This window comes from Mixophyes fleayi, chromosome 7 (assembly GCF_038048845.1).
Source record: "Mixophyes fleayi isolate aMixFle1 chromosome 7, aMixFle1.hap1, whole genome shotgun sequence".
In the NCBI taxonomy this organism is placed as follows: Eukaryota; Metazoa; Chordata; class Amphibia; order Anura; family Limnodynastidae; genus Mixophyes; species Mixophyes fleayi.
Genome location: NC_134408.1, coordinates 38,189,528 through 38,214,914, shown reverse-complemented (window position 1 = coordinate 38,214,914; position 25,387 = coordinate 38,189,528). Strand labels below are relative to the sequence as shown.

General features: G+C 38.7%; 1 protein-coding gene across 1 annotated transcript; it reads left to right on the top strand.

The window, feature by feature from the left end:
* Positions 1 to 119: 119 nt before the first annotated feature.
* MOSMO (modulator of smoothened) lies at positions 120 to 21,348 on the top strand. The gene is made up of 3 exons (XM_075179708.1): positions 120 to 395; positions 18,539 to 18,751; positions 19,612 to 21,348. The coding sequence occupies exons 1-3, from the start codon at positions 290 to 292 to the stop codon at positions 19,794 to 19,796; spliced, it is 504 nt and encodes a 167-aa protein (XP_075035809.1). The 5' UTR covers positions 120 to 289; the 3' UTR covers positions 19,797 to 21,348.
* Positions 21,349 to 25,387: the final 4,039 nt, after the last annotated feature.

Sequence of the window (25,387 nt, the reverse complement as noted above, 5' to 3'; positions counted from 1 at the left end):
GTCGGTGGCGCGAGGAGCCTCACGTGACGTCACACGTTCGCTGTTGCTAGGCTCGTGTGTCCTCTGCCAGCTTCCGTAGTAACAAGGTAAGGGGCGGAGTTCTGAGTGCGGGGAGGAAAGGAGAGCGCTGTTTACTTCCGGGGGCCTTTCTGGAGACGAGACTTGAGTTCCGGGGCAGTATTCGGCCCGGTCCCAGCGCTGGGATCGTGTTGTATGCGGAGGGATCTCCCCCCTCCGTCTGAGAGGGGAGCGGGCACCGGGAGGCCCAGCGGCGGCGGGGGGGAAAGATATGGATAAACTGACCATCATCTCAGGATGTCTGTTTCTGGCCGCGGATATCTTTGCTATCGCCAGCATCGCCAACCCGGACTGGATAAACACCGGGGAGTCTGCGGGTAAGTAGGGAGCATGGGACACCCCCCGGGTGTTCAAATCAGATTGCTGTGTGTGTGGACATGGTGTATGGGGATCTGCGGTGACAGTATATGGGGGAAGTGGGTGAGTACATTGTATAAGTGGTTGCTAGAGAAAAGTAAGGATATGTGATTGGGAATAGGAATAATAGGTAACATGGGCAGCATGCTGGGATATGAAAGATGATGTAGTATGTGTGTGTGTGCACGTATATATGCATGTGCATATATATATATATATATATATATATATATATATATCTCCCCAGATGATAATGTATATGGGGTGTGCAGAGACTATTGTGTACACAGTGGAGGTACAAAATAAGGGGGGGAGGGGGTTGCAGAGAATGTTCCTTGGTGACTGTGTGTGTGGTTGGCGTACAGGGAGTGACCTCATGTGACAGCGTGTGGTTGGCGTACAGGGAGTGACCTCATGTGGCAGCGTGTCGTTGGCGTACAGGGAATGACCTCGTGTGGCAGCGTGTCGTTGGCGTACAGGGAATGACCTCGTGTGGCAGCGTGTCGTTGGCGTACAGGGAATGACCTCGTGTGGCAGCGTGTGATTGGCGTACAGGGAATGACCTCATTTGACAGCGTGTGGTTGGCGTACAGGGAATGACCTCGTGTGGCAGCGTGTGGTTGGCGTACAGGGAATGACCTCGTGTGGCAGTGTGTGGTTGGCGTACAGGGAATGACCTCGTGTGGCAGCGTGTGGTTGGCGTACAGGGAATGACCTCGTGTGGCAGCGTGTGGTTGGCGTACAGGGAATGACCTCGTGTGGCATCGTGTGGTTGGCGTACAGGGAATGACCTCGTTTGACAGCGTGTGGTTGGCGTACAAGGAATGACTTCAGGTGAGGACACAACATTGGTGAAAACATAGTTTCTGACTATCCTTCATTTCTAGGGACAAATACCTCCAGTTTTAAATGATTACCAGCTGCACAATATACTTTCTCTTCTGAATATATTTATTGCAGTTACATCTATCACAGTGAGAATTGTAGTGTGCATGGTCTAAGTTAACATTATTGCATGTGAAGTGCTTAGATGCACCTGCTCAGCACAATTTATCCCTGGAAATTACTGTAAAAAGTTGGCAGTTATCCATGAAAGAAATGGTGGAGGTGGGAATGGAGGAAATTAGTGGCGACAATCAGTCAGTGAACGCAGAGCTGAGTAGCATCATTGAGAGTATTTCAATTCCCATCATGGCCCTGGAGTACATTTGGAATACACTTTCATCACTGGAGTTGTTTTATTGCTCATTTACCTTAGAGTGGTGTGATCTTCTGCATGGGTCAATTATCTTGTGGTTTTCACAATTTACATAAAAAGCCAATTTGAGTAGAATCTTGTGCTAAGTTTGTTGAGAAACATTGTTATTAAATGTATATTGATTTAAAGCAAAGTAACTACAGCCACATGTGCTTAGTTTAGCTTTTAAACCCATTAAAACAATTTCCATAAAGTGTGTATGCACTGGAAATATATTGGCAGAATGTGTATGTTGCTTGAAATCTGTAACAAGCCAACAAGCCTTACTTATTGCTTTAGATGTCCTCTCTGGTGATCAGTATCTATGTTTTCTTCTATGGTGGACCTTTGTTTTTATGATGTATGATAGCTCCGTTTATATATATATATATATATATATATATATATATATATATATATATATATATATGTATCAATGGGTGTATTTTGTAAGTGTTTTTTTACTTTTGGATTGCTGCACCATTACTTCTTGTTATGCATAAAAATATGGATTTCTTAGGTTCAAGATGTGACATGCATGAAAAATGGAATGTGATGGTGTCCTGGAAAGATTGTCAAGCTATTCTCATTAGCGCCATATTCAAAATTACTAATCCATAATCATAACTTTATTAGGTAACTTGCCTATGTGAAAATAATATATAATTCACATTTTAAATATAGTTAAATTATCAGGATTACTATATGTATTCAATCTGTGTCAATCATTTACAGATCCTTAGAGATTTTGCTTTATTTTATTTACAAATGAACTTGGTGTTAATTATTGGTTTAATAAACTAGAACTCCAGCATAGACCAAATAAGTCCTAATTCAGTCTATCATATAAACCTTTGTTTTATTTCTTGCTGTTGTGTTTTGTTTTATGCATACTGAAAATATGTAGTAGCTGGAAGACAAAAGTTTTAGCATGGCAATAAATATATAGACACCCTATGTACATTGTATGTCAAACTGTCTGAAGCCAGCTTTTTAAATGGTATTTTTTGTAATTCATCATTAATGGTGATGGTTCAAAAATGGACCAAAACATGAAAAATTAATGTATTTAACGTAAAACTCTGTATTACAGGCATTTGCCCCACTTTGTAGTTTTACACTTTTGTAATAAACATTTATCTCTTCTTTAATGTTCTTGATTGTGAGCTGCAATGATGATCTGTTGAATGGAGCAGTATTGTGCAAAATATTTAGAGAGAATACATGTTTAGAACATGTAGGTTTGTGTATGTCTACAAACTGTTCACTTTGCTTTTCCCTTTACCCATACTGAGCTCATTGTGTGATTTGGCTATTCACATGTGTGGCCTAATTGGATACAGATCTTTCATCCTGGGAACCAGTGTGTAGTCCGTTTATGGATCTCATGAAGGACAGTTGGCTCAAAATATCTTCATTTATTTTGTGCCTGACCTCTTTTTAGTGGAAAAAGTTTTTTTGTGGAGTGATGTTTTTTATTTATCCTATGTATTTGCTAAGAATTAGCAACTTCATTGAGGTACGAGGCATGAATTCATGGCTAATATAAGCTTGCTTTAAAGCTGTGTAGTATAACAACAGTGGTTTGCAGTCAGTGTGCTTCCTGCAGTTGCCTTTTCCACAATCTGCTTTATTGCATTAAAAAAACACATTACTGGCATATATTTTTATTTTTGGTTCTTTTTGAATTTGAGCAATTGAAATTTTTACTTTTTAAATAACAAGCTGGCACTTGGCTTTATCTTGCTCATGTATCATTGTGTCTGTCCATTGTCTTGCATATTCTAGTTATCAATTAGTGGCTATTACTACACCTGAATAAAGGGTTATTTATGCATATAAAATATTAACCTTTTGCCTGATCCATCCATGATAAAATGCAGTGCATTGAGCATAGTATCTGTGAAAGTGATCTAAACAGATTCTCTGCTCCATTTCACATATGAAGGAACTGCTACCTCATAATGGCAGTTCAGTGCCTGGTCCCCTCTGTCGTTTAAATCCCATGCATTTCCTAGCATGTTTAACGCTAGTACAGTGCATGTAAGTAGACCATGTAACCCACTTCTGTGCGATGTATTCCTGTTATCACCATTTTTCAAACACATCTTGCTCCATTCAGAGCATTTAATGCAAGATGAAAATATTGAGGTCAATGGAGAGACTTCCAATAACCTGAACAGGAGTAAAATGCTAGTTAACAACCCTGTGTAAATTGCCGTCCATTGTTAGGCTAATTTGGAACAGTAAACACTGGATCACGTTCTTTCTGTTTTTCGGCAAACTACCAAGATTGGATGACACCTGACTATACATCCTGTGATACAGTTCACATGGGGATCATTGACCCTTCCAGTCACCTATTTTTATTTGTCTGTGTTTTTTGTTTCATTCCTGAAGACGATGGGAGTGTTAATAATAGGTTTTAATTGTAAAGTTAAATTGTGGGTTTGCTGTATTTTATACATTTAAGGCGTTTGTTTTTTGTTAAGCTCTGCAATTCGAATGGCTTAAAGTGCCAGCTAAACAGTTGGCATTTATTCCACGCAAGTTGTCAGCGTTTCGTTTTTAGTTTAATAAAAATAATGGATATAAAGCAATAAATCAGACATTTACAATCCAGGCAGTTTCGTAGGCTCACGACTCTTCCAGAAGCTCAGTCTGTACAGCATTAATCAAATAGAGACCAGTTTTGCAGGCCATGCACTCAACAAAGTGCCAGAGCACTGCAACAGCATTGATCGGCTGTGGGATAAAGTCCAGCTGTTCTCAGGGGATTTATTTCTTTTTGTACCTTGTTTTTGTATGTTTATTTTGAAAAGACTGTGGGCAGTCTTGGTTTATTGGCCTTGTGGCTTTTTATGAGCTGTGTTTTTTCTCTCGGTAATGTAATTAATGTGTAGCTTTTGTGTCCAGCTGTAAAGTTGATCTGTGATAGCTATACATAAAGTTACATTTGTGCCTTTTTAAAAACATCAGAATTTGTCTATATGACTCAAATATGCGCAAAGCTACAGCGGCCATCTTTGTGGAATGTACTATTGGAATGCGGCTAACTACTTTCTTCATCATATTTGCATACTGCAGCATGTGTTTGGTAAAAAAATAAAAACACATTGAAGTAATGTTCATATCGTATGTACTCCCATGTTCATAGGGATCGCAGATCCCTGTTTTATTCTCTGCACTCACTGTTCACCATGCAGTGAATTCCTCGGCTGAACTAAAATAAGATTTCTGTACAATAGCCGGTAGGAAAGACAGTGTTTTAATATACTAAATAAAAAAAAATAATAATTGAGAGGTGTACTTGACATATAATTCCATTTTCTGATACATGTAATAAGATGGGTCTGCCTATTACCCTTTTTTTTTTCTTTTTTCTTTTTTTTTTTTAAGAGTAGTCTGTTTTGTATTTCCTTATCCACTCGTTATTTTGTTAATTTACACACTTTCTGGTGACACTGGGAGATTGCTTGAATCATTCATGAAGATGGCTTTTTTTTTTTCCCCTCTTCTGGAAGGGGTCCCTTGAGGATCATGTAGAGTATTAAGTTTGTCATCTAGTCATATAACTGTTAAATTTATCATTGGGAATCAAATTAAGTTTCATGGAAAAAAGACCAAGGGTAATTCTTAGATTGGCTTCCTGTGAACAGAAGGTTCAAGGTTTGAGCACTACGTGTAAGCAAATGGAAAGAAAATCTCTTCTCAAAGAAAGCAGTTCTTCCAATAATCAGAATAATGCAGTGTTAAATCCAATTCTGTGTTTTACTATCTACATCACACTTCTCTTTAGAAAATATTTTAATCTGGCATATGAATAAAATATATTTGTTTGGTAGCTAAGCCTCTTCCAATTGAAGTAAAATATTGATGCTGAACAACATATTGATAAAAATCTGACTTAATATAAATTAAGGTTTCATCACAGTCTGTTTTTGTCTTCTCAAAACACAGGCAAGGGATAATCATGCTCTAAAATAAATAAGTCTTATTTAACAGTTTTTATGACTGAAGACATTTTAGACCTTTTGTGACTAGGACACAGTTCATAGTTTTGCTATGTGGCTGTTAGATAATACATTTTACTAATTTGTTTAAGAAGATTGGCAAAAACAAAAATCGTCCCATAGTTACTTTGACCCAATTAGTGTTATCTCCAAAAATGACCCTAGGAAGTAATTGGGTAGAGTGGGGATACCAAATGTGCATTTTTATACCGTTACAGAGTCCACAAACAAATATTCTTTGGATTTCTCTTTGTGTGTGTGTGTGTGTGTGTGTGTGTGTTTTTACCTCTGTTAGGATTCCCTTTTTGCTAACATCGGTTGATTCATAGATTTAATATAGCCCGGATCAGTTGACATGAAAGCCACTGTTAGATCCAGGTTGCACTCCATCTATCTATGCTGACAGGCAAAGAATATCTGAAACTGATCTACTAAACGGGGCTTTACTGCATATATGCATGCTCAGTGGAGCGAAGCAGGGGCCCTCAGGAGGATAGTTCAACATCGCTGGCCCCCTTCACCACCGGGCATCCACTGGTGATTGTCACAGTTACCCAATAATGTACAAGGTTTGTCTATAATTACTTTCAGTTAAATGTCCTTAATGCATACTTCCATATACTGTTAGTGGAAACATAGTGCTAACATTACCTGCCTCAGTCTTAAAATGGCAATAAAACTGGCTAGCCTGCTTGCAAATATTGTTGGCCCCAGTTTAATTTGCGAGGTTTGCTTTGAGATAATGTTTCCCCAAGCTTCCAATACATATGTACAAGTCTGCATTCCATATACTACAGTTACTTAAACCCAGTTCATTTATGCATGCTCTGCTCTCCCTAACTGATAATAAATGGCTTTTGTTATTAATTCAGAATTGGAGCAGGCAGACCAAAGACCCAGGTGTCTCATTTTTATTTTTTTGTGTAGGGGTAAGGATCTTTGCCAGGACGGCATAGGTTATAGATTACGTTCAGACATACTATTGTGACATCTGTGTGCTGTGAAGTATTGTAAGTAATACTTATTCTAAGGGAGGGATTCAATTGGCCATGTTACACTCGATTTATTTTTTTCATAAATTCTGAATTCCAGATCTCTGTCCGTATTGGCCACCTGTGTCCATGACCACATTGGACAGAACTCTTGTCGATTGACTAGAACACAATACAGTTGGTCGATTGTTTTTAAGACGCCCTGATTGCTCCAGGCATATCCCATTTAGATAATTAGGATTGTTTTTTGCTATTTGGCTCTAAAATGACCTAATGGACTGTACTATATAGAGAAACCATTATTGGTGCTTCCACTGAAGTGAATAAATGCAGATAAATTACACTTGGTAGATGTCGTGATTAGACAAGATGAATACGAACAAGATTTTCTTTCCCACAGAATGGAAAGGTAACAGGGCCCACCAAGCTAGCGATAGGTATGGCCATTAATCACCACAATAATTCGTAAAACGTAAGTCGGTCTTTTGTAGGGTATGTTCTAGCCTTTAAAGGGAAGTCCACCTTCAGAGATTGTTCAGGCAGGTATGGTTGTTGCCCTTAGTACAACAGAGACCTGCTTTATAGATACAGTTGTATCCTTCACGTAGACCTGAGTTTCTGTTGTTTTATCCAAAGGCAACTGAATTAAACAAATCTGTCTGGATAATAGGTTCATTCACACCTGTCCATGTTAATATGTTTTACAACTGCTGACTAACATTTAAAGGGCATTGCAAATATAATGCGTGGTTCAAAGGCCATTTCCAACCATTATGTTAAAAATCATTCCAAATTCAATAATGTTCTAACATACTTTTCAAGTATCAATGCTCCTTACCAGTACAATAGATTGTATCGGTAATAGATCAACACCTGAAAGGCACATGGAAACTCTTTAAAACATGTTTAAAGTGCTCAGTAGTTTACATGTGCTTTTATCATTCTTCCAATGCATGTTTGTGAACAAGCCTTTAGATGGTGCTTCTTACTCACATGCTCCCTATATGAAATGTGTATTACTCTTTGAAGCTGCGTGCGTGTTTTTCTGAATCAAGTCACTAACTTTGGGTCTTCAAGCAACACAACGTCAAACTCCAGCCTTGTATCTCTCATCGCAGTAAAAACTGAGCACTTTGCAGAATAAAGAGCTTCCTATTAATTTGCAGACACAAAGAAATTCATTATCTGCAGACTGGAAAGATTACAGGCCACCAATTCTATGTAAAATAGAGAATTCCTCCTAATATTTTCTATTCTGCACAGTGTCTTCTTTGTCTTTCAGCTTTCCTCTTCATAGTGTCTGGGGATTAGAGAGAAAATAGTTTGGCACAATTTGACAAAACACCAGTGATACTAGACTGCTACATTCTGGGCTTGCTACTAGTCAAACGCTGAGAAGGGTTTTTGAACCCTCTTGGAAAAAACGTCATTCTGCCGATTGGATCATTGTTTATAGCCTTACCGCAGCACTCGCATAAAGTGGCAGCCTGCGTACATTATACCATTATTCTCATCCATCTAGGATTAAACTGGCCACAATAAGATGCAGTCATGGTTTTCTCAGTTACAATGCATCATGCAGCCAAAATGCCAGATGGCTATTTATGCAAAAGGTGCCTGTCGAGCGTGGGGCCCAAAATGACGGCAACTCTGGGGGTTTGGTGATGAGGCTGAATGATCAACATGTAGTATGTGTGACCTAAACGGAGTTTAAGTGAAACTTCCTTACAAATTGTACACAAGAATTGTATCATTTTGGCTGCAAATGAAATGGCTACACCAGTGGATTCCAAACTTTTTCAGTTCAAGGCACCCTTAGGGTCTCCAAAATTATTTAAAAATAATTACCAAGTAGTCCCCCGCCTTGCTTACCACTGGCCCTGGACACGGCACCCCTGTGAGATCTCCAAGGCACCCCAGGGAGCCTAGGCACACAATTTGGAAACCATGGGGCTACACCATTAATCACAGTGTTTGGTCCAGAAAATTTTGCCAGCCGGGTGGCATTAAGAAGTAGCTGGGTGCAGGCAGTTTAATACTATTAAAAGTTGGACATTATTGTCGGATAGCAAGGAAAACCAGACGGATGGAGCTCTTTGGAAATAGGTCCTGGGGAGGAGAACACTGAATCATAACTACATATTTGCCTTAAATGTTTTTCCTTCATCAGATTTCTTTATTTTATTGATTTGATTGTACCCCTTGCAACTTTTACTGCATGCATTGCTTAATCTTTCTGCCTCCCTTATGTGTTTATATCATCAAGCGGAATTGTTTATTTTCCTTGCCGTGAGTTACTGCACAACTCTTCTGCTATGGGCTCTGCACAGCTTTATCTGGAGACCACTTCTGGTTTGTGTTAAAGAACAATTCAAATAACGTTACCTAATGCTATATACAAATCCAGGTTGCTATGGCAATTAAGAAATGCGCCCTGGCGACTAGCGCATGTCCCGTTCTGTTCTCCCCTGCACACTGGATTCTACAGAGACAAAAGCCAGCTCTCCAGTGTTCCCGGAGATTACAGCTAGCATGCACAGCATTATAACACATCCTGCTGTCACTGTCCAGAGCCACAGGCTTTCTCTACAGTGCTGCTATGCACATAGAAACAGCACAGCGGGTTATATTCTGTGATCATTAATTGCGGGAATAGCAATGGAGAGGAGGAGGAGCCTTACGCCTGGCAATGTTTCATATTTGGCATTATTATTAGTGATGGTACCATCTTACCTACCAGCATGCCTCTTCATACCCAAATCTCCAAAGTTGTACAGATAGATATGCATGCAGTATTCTCCCTAGAAAATGTTGCCAGCCGGGTAGCATTAACAAGCTGCCGAGTGGTCCCTTTATTTAAAGCGGATACAACATTGTATTTTTAAGAAGGTTGCTCTGCCTGACAATACTGACAATTATTCCTCGGTCGATTTCTGTTCTTACATTTTAGATGTCTTTTTTATGTAATTTTGGGCTCAGATTTTTTTTAATTTAAGGATCGGATTCAATTCCCTAAATATCTGTGCGAGGTGCCCCTCAGAACAGCCGCGAGACACCTCACGCGGATACTTTTCGAAGTAATGCTGATTTTTACTTGCGCCCAATAGAGGTGCGAGCAAATCTCAGATGATTAACTGTAAAAAAGCGCGTCCGCAATGTTCTCGGGAACATCGTGGAAACGGTGGCTCAGTGGTTAGCACATGTGCCTGACAGCGCTGGGGTAATGAGTTCAATTCCCGAACAGGGCCTTAACTGTGTGGAGTTTGTACGTTCTCCCCGTACTTGCGTGGGTTTCCTCCGGGTGCTCCGGTTTCCTCCCATACTCCAAAAACCATACTGTTAGGTTAATTGGCTGCTATCAAAATTGACCTGTGTGTGTTGGGGAATTTAGACTGTAGCTGGGTGGGGGCAGTGTAATATTTTGCAATAATAATTAAGAGAAAAAAAAAATGTTTAAGGTTATCGCCATAATTTATAAAGATTCCAGAGTTCATTTCCCACTTGCTGGCTGAAATATATATATATCTATATATCTATATCTATATATATATATCTATATATATCAAGATACAAATGGCGCTATGACACAATGCCAGTACAACAATAATAGGTTATCCAATATCTTGAACTGGTTTCTTCTTATATCACACTTCCCCTGTGCGGGCGGCTGCCAGTCCTCTAGGCCAAGCGGTGTGGCAGGAAGAAATCTAGAAAAAATGGAGGAGGAGGCGCACAATAGTGTAGTACAGTATTGTATTGGAGCCAAACATGAATCCAGAAAAGGAACCTAATCACCAGAGTGGAGTGAGCCAAAAGTTTCACCATATAAATACCCACAATAACTACTGTGGATAAAAGTGTAACATATATGGTGAGGAATCACACAGAGCCACATATCACTCAGATTAATCCCATTCAACAGTGTGCTAGGTAGGGACAACCAGTTCACACTAGTGCAGAGATATGCGTACCAGAAGCCAAAACTTTGAGGCTTATCTGTAAAGATGTCCTGTAGACTGTAATGGTGAAGTCACTCTCCAGCCACAACGGATCAAAATTGATTGCCTTGCTGGGATAAGAACACCATTACACACTTGCTCAGGTACAACGGTGTGTGTGTGTGTGTGTGTGTGTGTGTGTGTATATATATATATATATATATATATATATATATATATATATATATATATATATATATATAATATATATATATATATATATATTTATATATTTCATGCCCGACAGCTCTCTGACTGCCTGGACTGGTCAGATTGGTGGTCAGTGGTCTAACACACACTGCTGGCTGCAGTGCTGACACCGTGCTTATTATAATAGGATAGACAAAGGTTTGTCGTGTTATAATAGGGCTTCTTCAGACTCCAAAAGCCAGTTGGAGCACCTGGGAAATAAATCCCGGGGAGAACACGGAGTATGTATGTAGAGGATCTGTTATCCAAAAACCGGAGTGAGGGAGGAAAAAAGTTAATAATCACTGCTGTTCATTCATATATTCCCCACCGCCGTTACTTATATTATGAAGAGCTAACTAAATAGTTTAATGCGGGGAAAGTCCAGAGCACAGTTGTTAAAGACCGTAGTATATTGCAAATGGGAATTACTCTATTTTTGGCCTGGTGCTACAAATAGCAGAAACCGCCTTATCCATTAAACTCAAAGTACCAAGTATTGCAGATAATAGATCCCACACTTGATGAATATAATCTAAAAAGCACAGCAGGGAGAAGAAACAAGTTATTTATTTACCCTTTAAGAAATCGCACTGTATGAAATGATGTTCAAAGTGTTGATGTCCTTGTGCTCATTAAAGGCCACCACCGGGGTCCTGTATCCCATGATTGGTACTAAGTTTTACTTGGCTATTGGCATTGTATCAGGAGTAGGTGTAAGCCATTTTCTGTCTGCTTCGTATTGATTTACCTGTCCTTCCTTCAATCAAAATGAAATGTGGATTTGTTTTCTTGGCTTGTCTGCCTATGTCGTAGTTAAAAAGCAAAGACGTGTGATTTATGATCTGAAATGTGGTGCTTAAGCATTTTTGTCATACAATAGGTAAAGAGGCCTGTGCTTTTAGAAGATTAAAAGATGCATGTGAATAGAATATTATACATGTGCTATTTGAACGTAGATTTTGTATAAAAAGTCTTTCTTGCTTTGGTTTTATATTGTGCTGTTCTCTGACAGATCTAGTTGTAGATGTAGATATATCTTCAGCTAAACATTTCCAGTGCAGAGGCTATTCTCACCTTCAATATATTTGCAGAATTGGAACTCTATATATTGACCTATTATCCTGCATCTACCAGTGTGAGCATGTTACACAAGCCACCTGAAGACTAAACACTGCACCTTCAGCTGCATTATTCAATCTCCTTGCAGGAGTTGTGTGTGTCTCTCCCTCCCTCCGCGCAGGAGTGAAGAAGGATGGCGATTATTATTTTTGTTTTTTCTTTTTAGAACTTCTGCTCTACCTGAGAATACATGCCTATACCACACAATCAAACATATTGGTATAGTTCCTGTTCATTTTCATCCTTTTTACGTTCTGTTAAGATGTAAATGTCACACTACATGAGGAAAGCGAACAGACAACCTATTATACAATTTCACATGCACCCGGGTGATTGACATTACGGTAAAGTGATGTTCTACTTCATGCTGCTGTAACATCTCATTTATTCTAATTGGCCTGTGACTGTATATATGCAAATAACTTTCACACAAAAGGGAGCTGCTTTACTAAATATCCTAGCAATAGAAACACTTCTCTATTAATGTTCTCACCTGCCAGAAGGGTGACAGTTAATGAACTAGCACTTCTCCTGTCCTAAACATTTACTTGTGTAACACCTAGCTATGGGTGGCAGTGTACGTTTTAGCAAAACATATTGTATGTTCTTGAATAAATGAGGTGTTACTATATTGCTGAAGCTGTGTTTTATTTTTGTGGGTTTTTTTTTTTTTTGTTTTTTGTTTTTTTTTGAAAAGGAGTTTTTTAATGTTCTATTTTAATACCTTCCAGAACATCTGCAACCTTTTTGGAAATAAAAGTATTGGTCATAATGATAAAGCTCTGTACTGCAGGCAGCAATTCCCTTGTGGCACACAGAGCAAAGATGGAAGAAAGTAAATGTCTGTGTGCCTTACGGCTTTGTGTGTGTGAACCAAAAGTAATGTTTTGATGACACTGTTCTTTTAATGGATGAACACATATATTGCCTAAACAGGTTGTGGCGCGCGGACATCGTGCTGCACACATTGCCGTCAATTACGGTAGGATTTCCACACCCCATAGAGGTTTGAGGAGAAATTAGCGGAGATTCCAGCTATAACATTGGCGCAATATGTCTCCGGACTTTACGGAGTCACCTTGCGCCAAATGGAAGCTCCCTCTTATAGTTATAACTTCATTTCTCTCTCTCTTTATTTATCTGTACAATATGACTTATACCTGCATGAGAACACACCATGCACAGATGCTGGAGTGTTTGGTACATTGTGTTCTTACATGTTCTAATGGATCCAATTGACCTTGGGGCAGATTTACTAAAATGAAAAGGGGATGTGTTCCCCATAGCAACCAATAAGATTCTACCGATCAGTTATCAAATGCATTCTGCAAAATCAGATATGTTTGGTTGCTATGGGCAACATCTCAACTTTTCATTTTTAGAAGTTTTAGTAAAACTACCCCCATGTCTTTTCCTTACATCAGTACAGTAATGACATTACAAGTTGGCTGCAATGTATTCTGGATTAAAGGATTATTCCGGCGAATGATTCCCCCCCTTCACCTTTTACTGACATCAGGTCTTGGCTGTAGAGGTCCTTGATGACATTGGTACCTCTCAGAAAGAGTACCCGGTTTGGGGCTAGGCCGCACAGAGCACTTTGTTAGCACAGCCTCATGTCAATGTCATCATCACTGCGCTGAGTTCACGGATTTAGTTATGTGATGGCAGCAGTGGAAGTCATAGTGCTTTGCTTGGGATGGTGGGGAATACATTTGACACTTGTGTCCAAAGTTGGCGTTCAGTTGAATGGATTTAAGGAGATGCCAGTGTTTAGTAGCATGAGTAACTTGAATGTTGCATACATTGTGTAACACTGTCCAGGGCATCCAGGAGATGACTAAAGTCTGAAGGTCTGCAGTACCTTAGAAGCACCATGCCCCTTCATTCAGGCAGCTGAGCATCATGGGAGATGCAGTGTATCTGTCATGTTAGAGGTTCCTGCTGGTTTTAGTCTATTTATCAGTCATTTATTCCCAATATGCCTCCGCCCACAGGCATGCAGCTATACATCTGTTGGTTACCACTATCTGGATTTAAAGTGTTGCAGCTGGGAATTAAGTGAGCCCTAATCCTAATAATGTGCATGCTTAAAACCAATAGACCAGAGAAACACTGGAAGCACTGGACTTTTATTGACAAGCCTGCAATTAAATCCATTAAGACGATTGCAGAAGAGGCCTGTAAAGATGTCTCTTTTATTCGGGTTTACTACAGCAGTGACAGTATTCTATGAACAAATAGAAAAAATATATATTTGAACAATGTAAAACAAAATATCCTCTAAATCAGCTTTTTACAAACTAGATTTATAGCTATAACTCGGATTGTGCCTTTCCTTCACTTAAGTTGTTATGTTTACAAATACATTATTGTGCATAGTAGTTATATGTAGGATCTTTTTCATTACAATTTAATGCTGCATTTTGAGTATTGAGGAGCATTGTTTGTTAAAGCGTAGTTCAATATTCATATGGGATATTTTGATGGCCCAGAATATACACGGGGGGGATTCATCGCGGCTGCACATTTTTACAGTTAGTATGGGAAAAATATCCGCCTATGTTTGCTCTCAGCTCTATGAGGCGCAAGCAAAGCTGCACGGATAATTCCCTAAAAAAAAGATGCACCAGGTGTCTCCATGGCTGTTCCGGAGATACATTGCTTATATTTTTTTCTAATTGAATCTACACCATAATTTACTGCTTTGCACCTTACATAATGACCTATGGAGCCTGCTGTACATGATGGTCATAAGACCAGTAGTCCTGTATTATAAGAGTGATCTGTTTGTAGTGAATTCACAATATCGAGTGGGAGAATGGGTCACCCTCTCTGTAGTAGAAGTCATACCTTATCTATGGTCAGTGTAGCCTTGGCCTAGAGAGGAGAATTAATTCCCTTCAGTCTGGCCTGTGTAGTTCATGTCATAAGAGGTAATGGAACCCTTTGTAATGGACATGCTAGAAATGTATACATTATGGTATCAACTAGTGCAGAAATAAGATACCACATAGTACCATACTTGGTGAAAATGTCTGCATGTTTGAAAGACTATATATAGATATTATGATTATTTTTTTTTATTTTATTTTTTTTATTCCTTTTTAATTCTTGTCAAGTGAAATCTGCATGACTCACTAGCATCCATTTCGACATCATTCAAGTAATCTCACCATCTGTTACTCATAAAATGAGTCTTTTGTTTCTTGTAACGAACTTGCCAGCCAGGAATATCTGTTTTTCATTTTGTGGTGCCAGTGAAGGTCAATTAAGGACTACACCTTTTATTCAACACAGATGTTACTCTAAGGGGCAGATTCAATCTAGAATGTTGTCCCATAAGAAGCTTGCGCCAGGTTCCTCCGGGGAATCTTCTTGGTTCAAATCTTTTGGTTTTTACTTACACCTCATTGAGTGAAGTTCATGCTGCACCAGCAATTACCGTACAGAAAGTATCACCTTGCGTGAGGATTCTATGGGATTTTCATCCTAATTGAAACCATCTTCCTAAGATGGCCCTTCCCCCCCCCCCCCCCCCATTAGCTCGAACACTGGGGCTGCTCCATCCAGCCATTAGGTCCTACCCCACCCACCTGACGGAAAACACGGGCTATAATCAAGAGATTGCAGCTTGTGACAGTTTTTCTCCCACTCACCCAGCACAAGCTACTATAGAAACATTGAGTCTTGTGATTGGTTCTCTCATGTTCACACTTAACTTAAAGCCTCCTTTCCGCTCGTGGCCATTTAATAGTGATTGCCACAAATTATTTGCCAATTCTGCAATACAAAACTGACCGCCCGGGAAAAATGGCTGTATGCAGCCTGTGTACCATTGCCTGTAATACTGTTGCTCTAGAACAAATAAATTGTCATACATTTGAATTAAACATAGAGCTGTCAGTAATTTAATTTTCACATAAAAATATGGCGCTACTAAGTGTTTCCAGTTATTATAAAAGAAGGTGTAGGTGGCCGTAACAGAAAGTAGATGCAAAACATGGAGTAAAGGATGGGAGCTGATTAAACAATTTGCTCATAAGCCCTGAGCTACTATTTTAAACTCATTATTGTCATGGTCAAATCTGATTTTTCTCTGTGTGTAATGAGCACAGTGTTTCTTTAAGAACCCTGACCATAACAATTGTCTCAACGTTTTCTTGTTTCTGAAGAGACAGACAGTGAGAAGTTGTATTCATTAGTCTCAGTCACGCTGAGAGGCAGAGAACCATTTGGGCAAGTCTGGGCTTGCTTTCTATTAATCCATGAAATAGAAACACATCGGCAAACATCTGTGCGTTCAAGCAAATAACCTAATAGCCTATCTCCAGGCCATCTGATGGTCCCTGATGCCCTGCCAAGATCCATTTGCTAATGAACATTCAACATTTAATAATGTGAATATTTCTCTGAGTACCTTTACAACATGACGTCATCCACTCATGGCTGTTGTATATGACCCCACAGGCAGTATTGCAGAGTTTAGAAGTGTGTTACAGCTCTTGGGACATTCTTTATCATTTACTATGTAGCTTTTATATGGTTTCGAATTCTAGTCTGTATAAATAGGGCATACTTTCATTGTATTTTTTTCCTCCCTTTCATTATTCAGTAGTGGAGATGGGCCTCAAAGTTAAATGGCCATTTTCATGAGGTAAAAATATTTTTCTTTTCCTTTTATAGGGCATGGTATGCTATCAATGTTTTACAAAAATAAAATGAGGTATAATATTTTTAGCCGTTTCCTTGGTTAGGAATCGTGTGTGTGTGTGTGTGTGTGTGTGTGTGTGTGTGTGTGTGTGTGTGTGTCCGTGTCCATTGCATTTCTTAAGGTGGTTTTCACAGACTTTGGGTGTCACTTGCTCCATTCGCAACCATAATCTGGCTAAAACAACACTACCATATCGTTGATTATTGGAGGGACCTATCTTTTCCTGCTTAGGGAAAAGTGTCATGTTCTATAGACTGAGGGAGAGGAAAAGCAGGAGCTCTGGCTACAAAGTAGTAAAAATAAATTTTAAGTGCAAACTGTTACCCACACAAATAGCTATAAACTGCATTCTTCTAAAGGTTTTATCAAACAATGCATGACACTTGAAGTAGTTATTGGCTTTTTAAATAATACAGGGCCGTGTCAGACAAAATAGTGTGTAATTTGGGACCCAGGAGGATGTGCATTCACTACCATGCTGTAAATGACTCCCAAAAGTTAGACGTCTGCAGTAATTTGTTAGGATCCTGCACCAGGATGGGATGTAAAGTAATCTTGTTTAACGTTGTGGGCAGTCAATAGACAAAAACAGCCACTATAAAAGGGTTAAATGGAATTTATATCTTCACTATTTTATATAGTTTATGTAGTGTTTATGATGCCACAAGCACTTTTATACATGTCACTAAACTCCACAATGATTCGAAATATCATTCTACTGCAGGGTGTACGCCATTTTATACTTCTTCACGATTACTGATATTATGATTACATTTATGGCAATACTTTTCACTGCAACTTATACATTACATATTGTACATTACATAAAACACACACACAATCCTATCTAGAATATACAATATTACACAGATCTTCAACATTTACTCGTGCTATGACCTGTTACGGAATGGGATACACTACAGTAAAGGTATGTATACACGGGGTGCATTCCTTGTGCGTGAATGCAGAAGGCAGCTCATCTGCACTGAACGTAGTGTTCAATGATATGAGGAATATACAAACGGTACACACAAATGTTCAGTTAAAGCTAAACACATGTATGTAGCATATCCTATTTGCAATGCATTCATGAAGCAAATGTGTGTGCGAGCCCTAATCCTGATATACAGAGATGAACTCGGTGGCTTGTATCACACCGTCCCCAATCATATGGCCTGCTGTGATCTAGATTAAAGGGGTAAATTTAAGCATCTAGCATTCTTAAGGCCTATTAAACATGCTTTGGCGATGGTAGTATAAAAATACTGTAAAAGCTAGCACACATGCACACCGTGTCTGACAAGCTCTTATTTCACATTGTTTTGCATCCGTTTTGATGTCTGCATTGTTCTAAAAGGAACAAGTGTAGTTCTAGCTTTAAGGCACTTTAATGAACACACCTCAAATGCTTTTTTTTTTTTTTTTTTGTCTCCACTAGTGTCTATTAATTAAAAAAAAAAGGCAGGATTCCCCGTAGAGTAGTTGCCAAGTAAAGGAACTTGCATTCTATTAGATTACAGAATTTCAAGTATTGTAGATTCTTGCCTATATTCTATATTTTAATTTGTTTTGTTTTTGAAAAGTTTCAATATTGTATCAAGATGCACTTAATATTTAGTGATGGGAAAATGCAAATGGTTCAGTACTACTTAGGCTGGACTTCATATAATCGTTGTTGGTTTTATTTTTCATTGGCATTGAATACACATTTTGAAATGTAATATGATAAATTGCAGCTAAGCGAGAGTGGCACAAGAGCTCATATAATTTTTTTTTTTCTTTGCTGGCATATCTAGTGGGAGGTTGTGCCAATATTAATGCTGTTTCTGTGTTTGCAGGTGCTCTCACAGTCGGCCTTGTCAGACAGTGTCAGACCATACATGGTCGTGACAGGACCTGTATTCCTCCACGGCTCCCACCGGAGTGGGTTACAACACTATTTTTTATCATCATGGGAATTATATCATTGACTGTAACTTGCGGTTTGCTAGTGGCTTCCCACTGGAGACGAGAGGCTACAAAATATGCCCGCTGGATAGCATTCACTGGCAGTAAGTTTACTACAGATGACTGTTATAGCTGCACAGGTTTTCAGGAGCTAGTGAGTTCTCTGAATATCCCCACTTTTATAGTCTGCATTCTATTGATCTGGAAGACCACTTATGTAATACCACTGGTATTTGTGTTTTGTTTATTGCTTACATGATAATCTAATGCAGTGATGGCTAACCTGTGACACTCCAGGTGTTGTGAAACTACAAGCACCAGCATGCTTTTCAAGTAGATAACTAGCTGGCAAAGCATGCTGGGGGCTTGTAGTTTCACAACACCTGGAGTGTCACGGGTTAGCATCACTGATCTAATGTGTTCTTGGATCAGCATTCTGCCCGTTGATTGATAATCGTGTCCACTGCACCTTCCCGAGGACCCCAGTAGTTTTATAAACCACTTTCTTATATCTGTAGCTAATCCATTTATTTTTGCATTTAATTGTATAATACTGATGAATGCTCAGCAAGTAGCAATACACATTATAAATGAAGAGTATGCTGCAGATGACTGGTACCCTCGCTATTTAATGATCATATGGGCAGGATATTGAAATAAACCGTTCTAGGGTTCCATATTGAAAATTATTTAGTTTATTATTAGGATGTGTCCCTGTGCTTAGGAGACTGTAGACTGGGAAAACTGTGTTTTATAGATCAGTTTAGCTAATAATCATGCTTTTAGATATGGTGTTAAAAATGATGACTATAAAACCTCAGTAATAATATTTTTATTGATGTCCATTATATCCCAAAACACTTACATTTCTGCCCACCAATTTTTTAGATTATTATTTTACCACTACTTTCAGTGTCAAGATATATAATGTTCTGCTTTAATAATTTTTTTTCTCCCCCCGCAGTGATACTCTTCTGTATGGCAGCATTAATATTCCCCATAGGATTTTACATCAATGAAGTTGGTGGACAACCGTACAAACTACCCAACAACACTGTAGTTGGGTCATCTTATGTACTCTTTGTGTTATCCATTTTCTTTACTATAGTGGGACTATTATTTGCAGGCAAAGTATGCTTACCCGGCTGATGTAGAGGGGGACTACCGGACTTTTTTTTTTTTTTTTTTTAATTCAAATGGATAATCTAAATTTGTTGTGAGGGTTGGGGAGGGATTCTTTGAAAACCTCTGAGGACATCGCCTTCTCGGCAGTATACCTGATAGGGACAAGAGAACTGAGCAGATAAAAGACATTGACTTGTTCTCACTATGCACTTTGGATCAAATGGAGAGCCTTTCTTTCCACAACCAAATACAAATATCATTGACTGACCTCCTGAGCATATTTATGCAGTCAGGTCTGCACTGTGACGTGGACTTGTGAAGAACAATGCTTTACACTGACAAGCAAAACTGACCTTTATTACTGTACCCGATTCCTGTTTTCATTGTCTGCTAACATAGGAATTGAAGAGAAGAAAACAAATCAAGAGTATTTATAAACTTTACATCTGACCTGGAAGCATTTCAAGGCTAAGTGAGGCTGGCCTCACTTAACAAGGAGAGAGAAGTGGAGGATTCACGGAATAGAGACTTGGTAACTGAAGAGTCCACTGCACTAAGGAGCAAAGAGTTTAAAGTCTGTTCAACACCTGTGACATCCTATAGCTGAAAGCTTGGTTTTCCAAATGAATTGTGCTTCAGTCAGTTTAATGCGCTTTTCGGTTCAAACATTCAGAGATGAGCGAATTGCAATGTGTTGAGGTTCTTGGTACTAATCAGTGTTGCAGAATCTATTCGGTGGGAGTCATTTAAGGAAAAGAAAAAAAAAGTGGTTTGAACGGTGCTTTGCAAATATAAGGGGAATATCGCAATCCTTTTGAAAGCTCAGAGGTTATTGATAAACACTACGTAATTCTCCTCCAAGTCCCTCTGTACTAGGGACATAGAAGAAAACACTAACAGTTTGGGGTGGGATTGGCCTCTTCATTTATATTTATATGAATATATATTTTTTGCTGATGCAGTATACAATGTATATACAGGCAGTTCTGGGAAAAGAATGCTAAATGCTTTGCTAGCGAAATCACTGTGGCGCGCAAACTGGAACCAGTATATAACAAAAGCCATTTCCCTGAGGACTCCCATCGTGCAGAGTCCTTCAGTTTACCTCATGATTTTTGTAGCAGCCCCGTTTTTTGTTTCTTTTTAATATTCTAAAGGTACAAACATTTCTCATAGTATTTTTCAATTCGTAACTTTTTTTGATCTCTTCAAAGAAAAGTGAGGTTGACACACATGGCAGAGTTTATTAATGAATCATTGGAACTTCCCCCACCAATCAAAAGGTCCTGTTTTTTGTTTATTTTGGCTTTGTTTTTTATTGTTTTATTACAAGCATTTCTTTTCCAGCTGAGAATTTATTTTTGTATTGTTTTTCCTTTGCATTCACCGAGCTCATCTGCTACACGTAGCTGCATTTTATCAGCGATAACTCCAAGCACAGCTATAGACTTTGGGACAAAATGATGCTACCGGAGACGTCACTACTAGGTCAAAATGATGTAAATACCTTTGTTCTGTAATGTGTGTTACTTGTTATGACTAATTTATTATCAGTCAGATGGACATTCTTAAATTATTTTGTGTGAGCTTTTTATTTTTAATTTACCTTTCATATCTTGCACCCATTTTCTTTTCTTCATGACATTGCATTCTGTAGATACTTGTTTTATTGTCACATGGCTATATTGAGATATTTGCAGAAAAAAACATAAATGGGGGATTAAAAAAAACAGAACCCTCCACATTACTCAGAGTTAATGGTTTTCCTGAAGCTAATGTGTTGTTATTAAACATGGAGAAAGAAGATTAACTGGGTTAAGTAATGTTCCCTTATATTCAACTGACAGCAACAATATTGTGATGTACAGTGTTTATAGGGGTATTCTGAAGCAAAGGTCTGCACTGCTTACTGTGTAGAGCCGTCTTTGGCCACATTGTCAATTTCTGTTACATAAGGAGAATTACATAGAACGAATATCATTCAACACTGCAGCTGCATGTGTATGAGTTGTTGCATGTAATTGTGCTGCTGTGTGCTACACTAAGATGACGGTGCCCTTTGTATTCGCTTTCTGGTTCAGGATTTCAATGTCTCCATAAATTAAGTAAGGGACACTTGGTTATTGAAGGTGTGAACAGGGTTTAAAGTAAATGAATGGCATTAAAAAAAGTGGTTAAAAATGCTCCTAAAGCAGTATTGTCTACCCTGTGACACTCCAGGTGTTGTGAAACTACAAGTCCCAGCATGCTTTGCCAATATATAGCAGCTTATTGCTGGAAGGGTATGCTGGGACTTGTAGTTTCACAACACCTGGGGTGTCACAGGGTAGACAACTCTGTCCTAAAGCATACTTGTGTATTTTAAGGCACTTCAAAATTACCCTGTCGCCCGTCCCCACCTCCATTCATTTGGAGGCAACAACAAAGCATCCATGTGTGATTCAAGTGTTTGTGACATGACAAAACTACAGCTTGTCACCACACAATTGTACATCTGCGTAACAAAATCCTGCTTAAAAATGCTAGTGTAACCTAACTCTAAGACCCATGCAAGGTTTAAGTTAAAAGTGAATGGTTAAGTGACTTACTCATGCATCACCTGCCACTAGCTGGGTATAACTAGCTCACATATTTTTGACTTACAAACATTTACTGTGCAGCCTATCAGGGGATATGTGCCTGCACTGTAATAGTAGATGCCTTTTGGTGGCTGAACTAACTTTCATGAGAATGTAGCTGCTTCACTATGAACCGTTGATATCGGTTACAATGCAGCCTGTCCTTCACTACGTTATATTACAGGTGTTTTCAGAATTATACTCACTAATTGGTAGCATCCACTGTGTGTTGGCAACAGGTAGTCTTTATGGACATGATCGCCTCTTTATAAGGGGTAACGTGTTTAGGGAAGGTAGCATTTATGTGAGGTCAGAGATCAGAAAACTGATTGACGTGGTTAAAGTTAGACTGAGAAAGTGGTTGGACACAGTACTACTTCACCTTGGAAGAAGTGTTGTGTATCTCGCACACCACCTTTATCAAAGCCAAAACTGGTTTCCATCTTCTAAATCAATTCATTCTTGAAGTCCACATAGGCAGCAGTCAACAAGGTGATTTATTTTTTATATATATATATATATATATATATATATATATATATATATATATATATATATATATATATAATTTAAAAGTTACTCATTGAAATCATTGTGCTAGTAGGTGTAGTGTGATATTAACATACTAAGTAAATGTTAAAACCACAAACATTGGGGGGGGTTACATTAACAACAAAAAAAAATAATCAGTCAGGTTATAATAGGAGTGTCAGAATTTACCATTTTTCCTTGGTTTGTTTCTTCAGGTCCTATTAATGATGCATAATTTTGCACAGTGTCAGACTACCATGGCAACCACAGCCAGATGGCACATGATGTAATGGAGCCAGGGAGCCTTTTGAATGGCTGTGTCCTATAAAACCCTCCCCAATCTGCCTTCACATGACATGCTGTGAGCCGGTGTGTGACTGACAAACATCCTTTGCGCCCTCCAGAGATGGATTTTGAAAAGAAAATAATGATCTGTAGGACAGCTAAGAAAAACGCATGCTTAAAAGGTTTATTATTTTTTTCCTATAAATAATAAGTTATGTTTGGTTTTTTAAACTTGCAAATGTTTACATGCTGTGGAGGAAAGCTATTTTATTGGTCTGAATCAAGATTCATAGTAAAGGAATCAAGCCATTCGCTAAAAAACACAATTACATTACTGAGGCACTAATCCAACTCTGACAGCATGTACCTTGTTGGTTGACATAAACTGAAAAACAGATTTGTTTTTCCTTTGCTGCAGTCTTACATATAATAACCAACACAACATTGTTAAAACTGGCTGGCCGCATGCATCAGTGTTCCTTCTTTCTGAAATAAAAATTGCATTTCAGTGTCATAAAGTTTAAATATACATATTAAAATAGGATTTTAGGTCACAAATTAATGATTGCTTCACCCATATCACCGTTTTGATCTAATGGAGCATAATTATTATAATTTTTTTAGTGCTTGCATAGTGACTGTAATGGAGCAATTACAATATACACTACTTCCATACAGTTTTGGCTAAATGTTTTGCTGCTGGCTTTGTGGCTAGCTCTATAGGTCTGTCAATTTGGTAATTTATTCTTAAGGCTGCAAGTTAAGAAAATGAGCTCCCATCCCTGACTTCATGCTCACATACACAGTCTATGGTGTACAGGTTCATGCAATCCTCCCAACTGTCTCAAATTAGCCAGTCTTGATTTTTCCAAAATAGTGGATTATATGTTTAAATGCATTTACTGCAGCTTGACCTGTTGTAGTGTATGTGCTGCAATTTAATATTCTTTTATGGGAGGCGTGGTTAGTAAGGGGCACCCTCGTGCTTGACAAGCACTAGGCACTCACTCAAGGGTGTGGCCATGTCCCCAAATAGCAAAACCACTCCCCTGTTGTGATGTGACCATGCCCCTTTACCATTTCTCTCCTGATTTGTATAGCCGCAATGGTGGGAGGCATGGTTCATAGAGTGCAGCCTTTGAAATCTTGTCCAGGGATTAAAACACTTACTTAAAGCTGTTTCTGAAAGTTATATAGTAGCTTCATACAAAAGACACAAGGAAATTGATTTATTAAATATTTCAGTAACATATTTGTCAATAATTTGGGATAACTTATCACTCCAGCATAAACTATAGAGATTGGTTATGGGTTGATTGTAGCCCCCTCCCATATCAAACTAGCTTACTCCCAGATAGAGGGGAAAGAAGTGAAACACATCATCATCATCATCATTATTTATTTATATAGCGCCAACATATTCCACAGTGCTTTACAATTGGGGAGAAACAGTAAACTAATAAACAAACTGGGTACAACAGAGAAAGAGGTGAGAAGGCCCTGCTCGCAAGTTTACAATCTATGGGACAATGAAGTTTGATACATGAGATTAAGTCTACATTTTGCATTTTGGCCCAGCCAGACTGCAAAGGTAAAAGTGACTCATAAGCGGATTCGTTATGGGTTAATTGTAGCCCCCTCCCATATCAAACTAGTTACGCCCAGATAGAGGGGAAACAAGTGAAACACATGTTAAAATGGGGCCATGCAACCCTATTGTCAGCTTTTAAAATACAACTGGGCCCTAAAAGCAATGTGATGTACAGCCTCAGTAATGCTGGAAGATGCAAATGTGTGCTATAAGAAACCTATTGAAAACCAAATAGCACAGATTAAGTACATGTACAATCTGCTCTGGCCATAAAGATGGTGAAGCACTAGCGTATACATCACGAACCAGATCCTTAAATAAACCTTTTTTGCAAAGCACAGAAATAACAAAAGGTAGTCTCAAATCTCGTATTGCTACATCACTGAATTAATTCTCAAGAAGTGGTATGTCCTGGGCCCAGGCCATGATCAATAGAGGTTAGTCATGTATTAGAGTCCACGCAATAAAATAACTGGAAAGCATTGTAACAACTTTTATTATTGTTTTTTGTTGTTGTTTTTTTACTTCCTATTATATATTCAGTGTGTGCATCCTTCTGTAGTAATGTGTCGTTTTGCAGCCAGCTTTTT

Bases quoted from the DNA above. Each gene is read 5' to 3' on its own strand.
- MOSMO (XM_075179708.1), top strand. From the start codon at position 290: ATGGATAAACTGACCATCATCTCAGGATGTCTGTTTCTGGCCGCGGAT. The intron at 396-18,538 runs GTAAGTAGGGAG...CTGTGTTTGCAG, and splicing joins AAACACCGGGGAGTCTGCGG to GTGCTCTCACAGTCGGCCTT. The intron at 18,752-19,611 runs GTAAGTTTACTA...CTCCCCCCGCAG, and splicing joins CTGGATAGCATTCACTGGCA to TGATACTCTTCTGTATGGCA.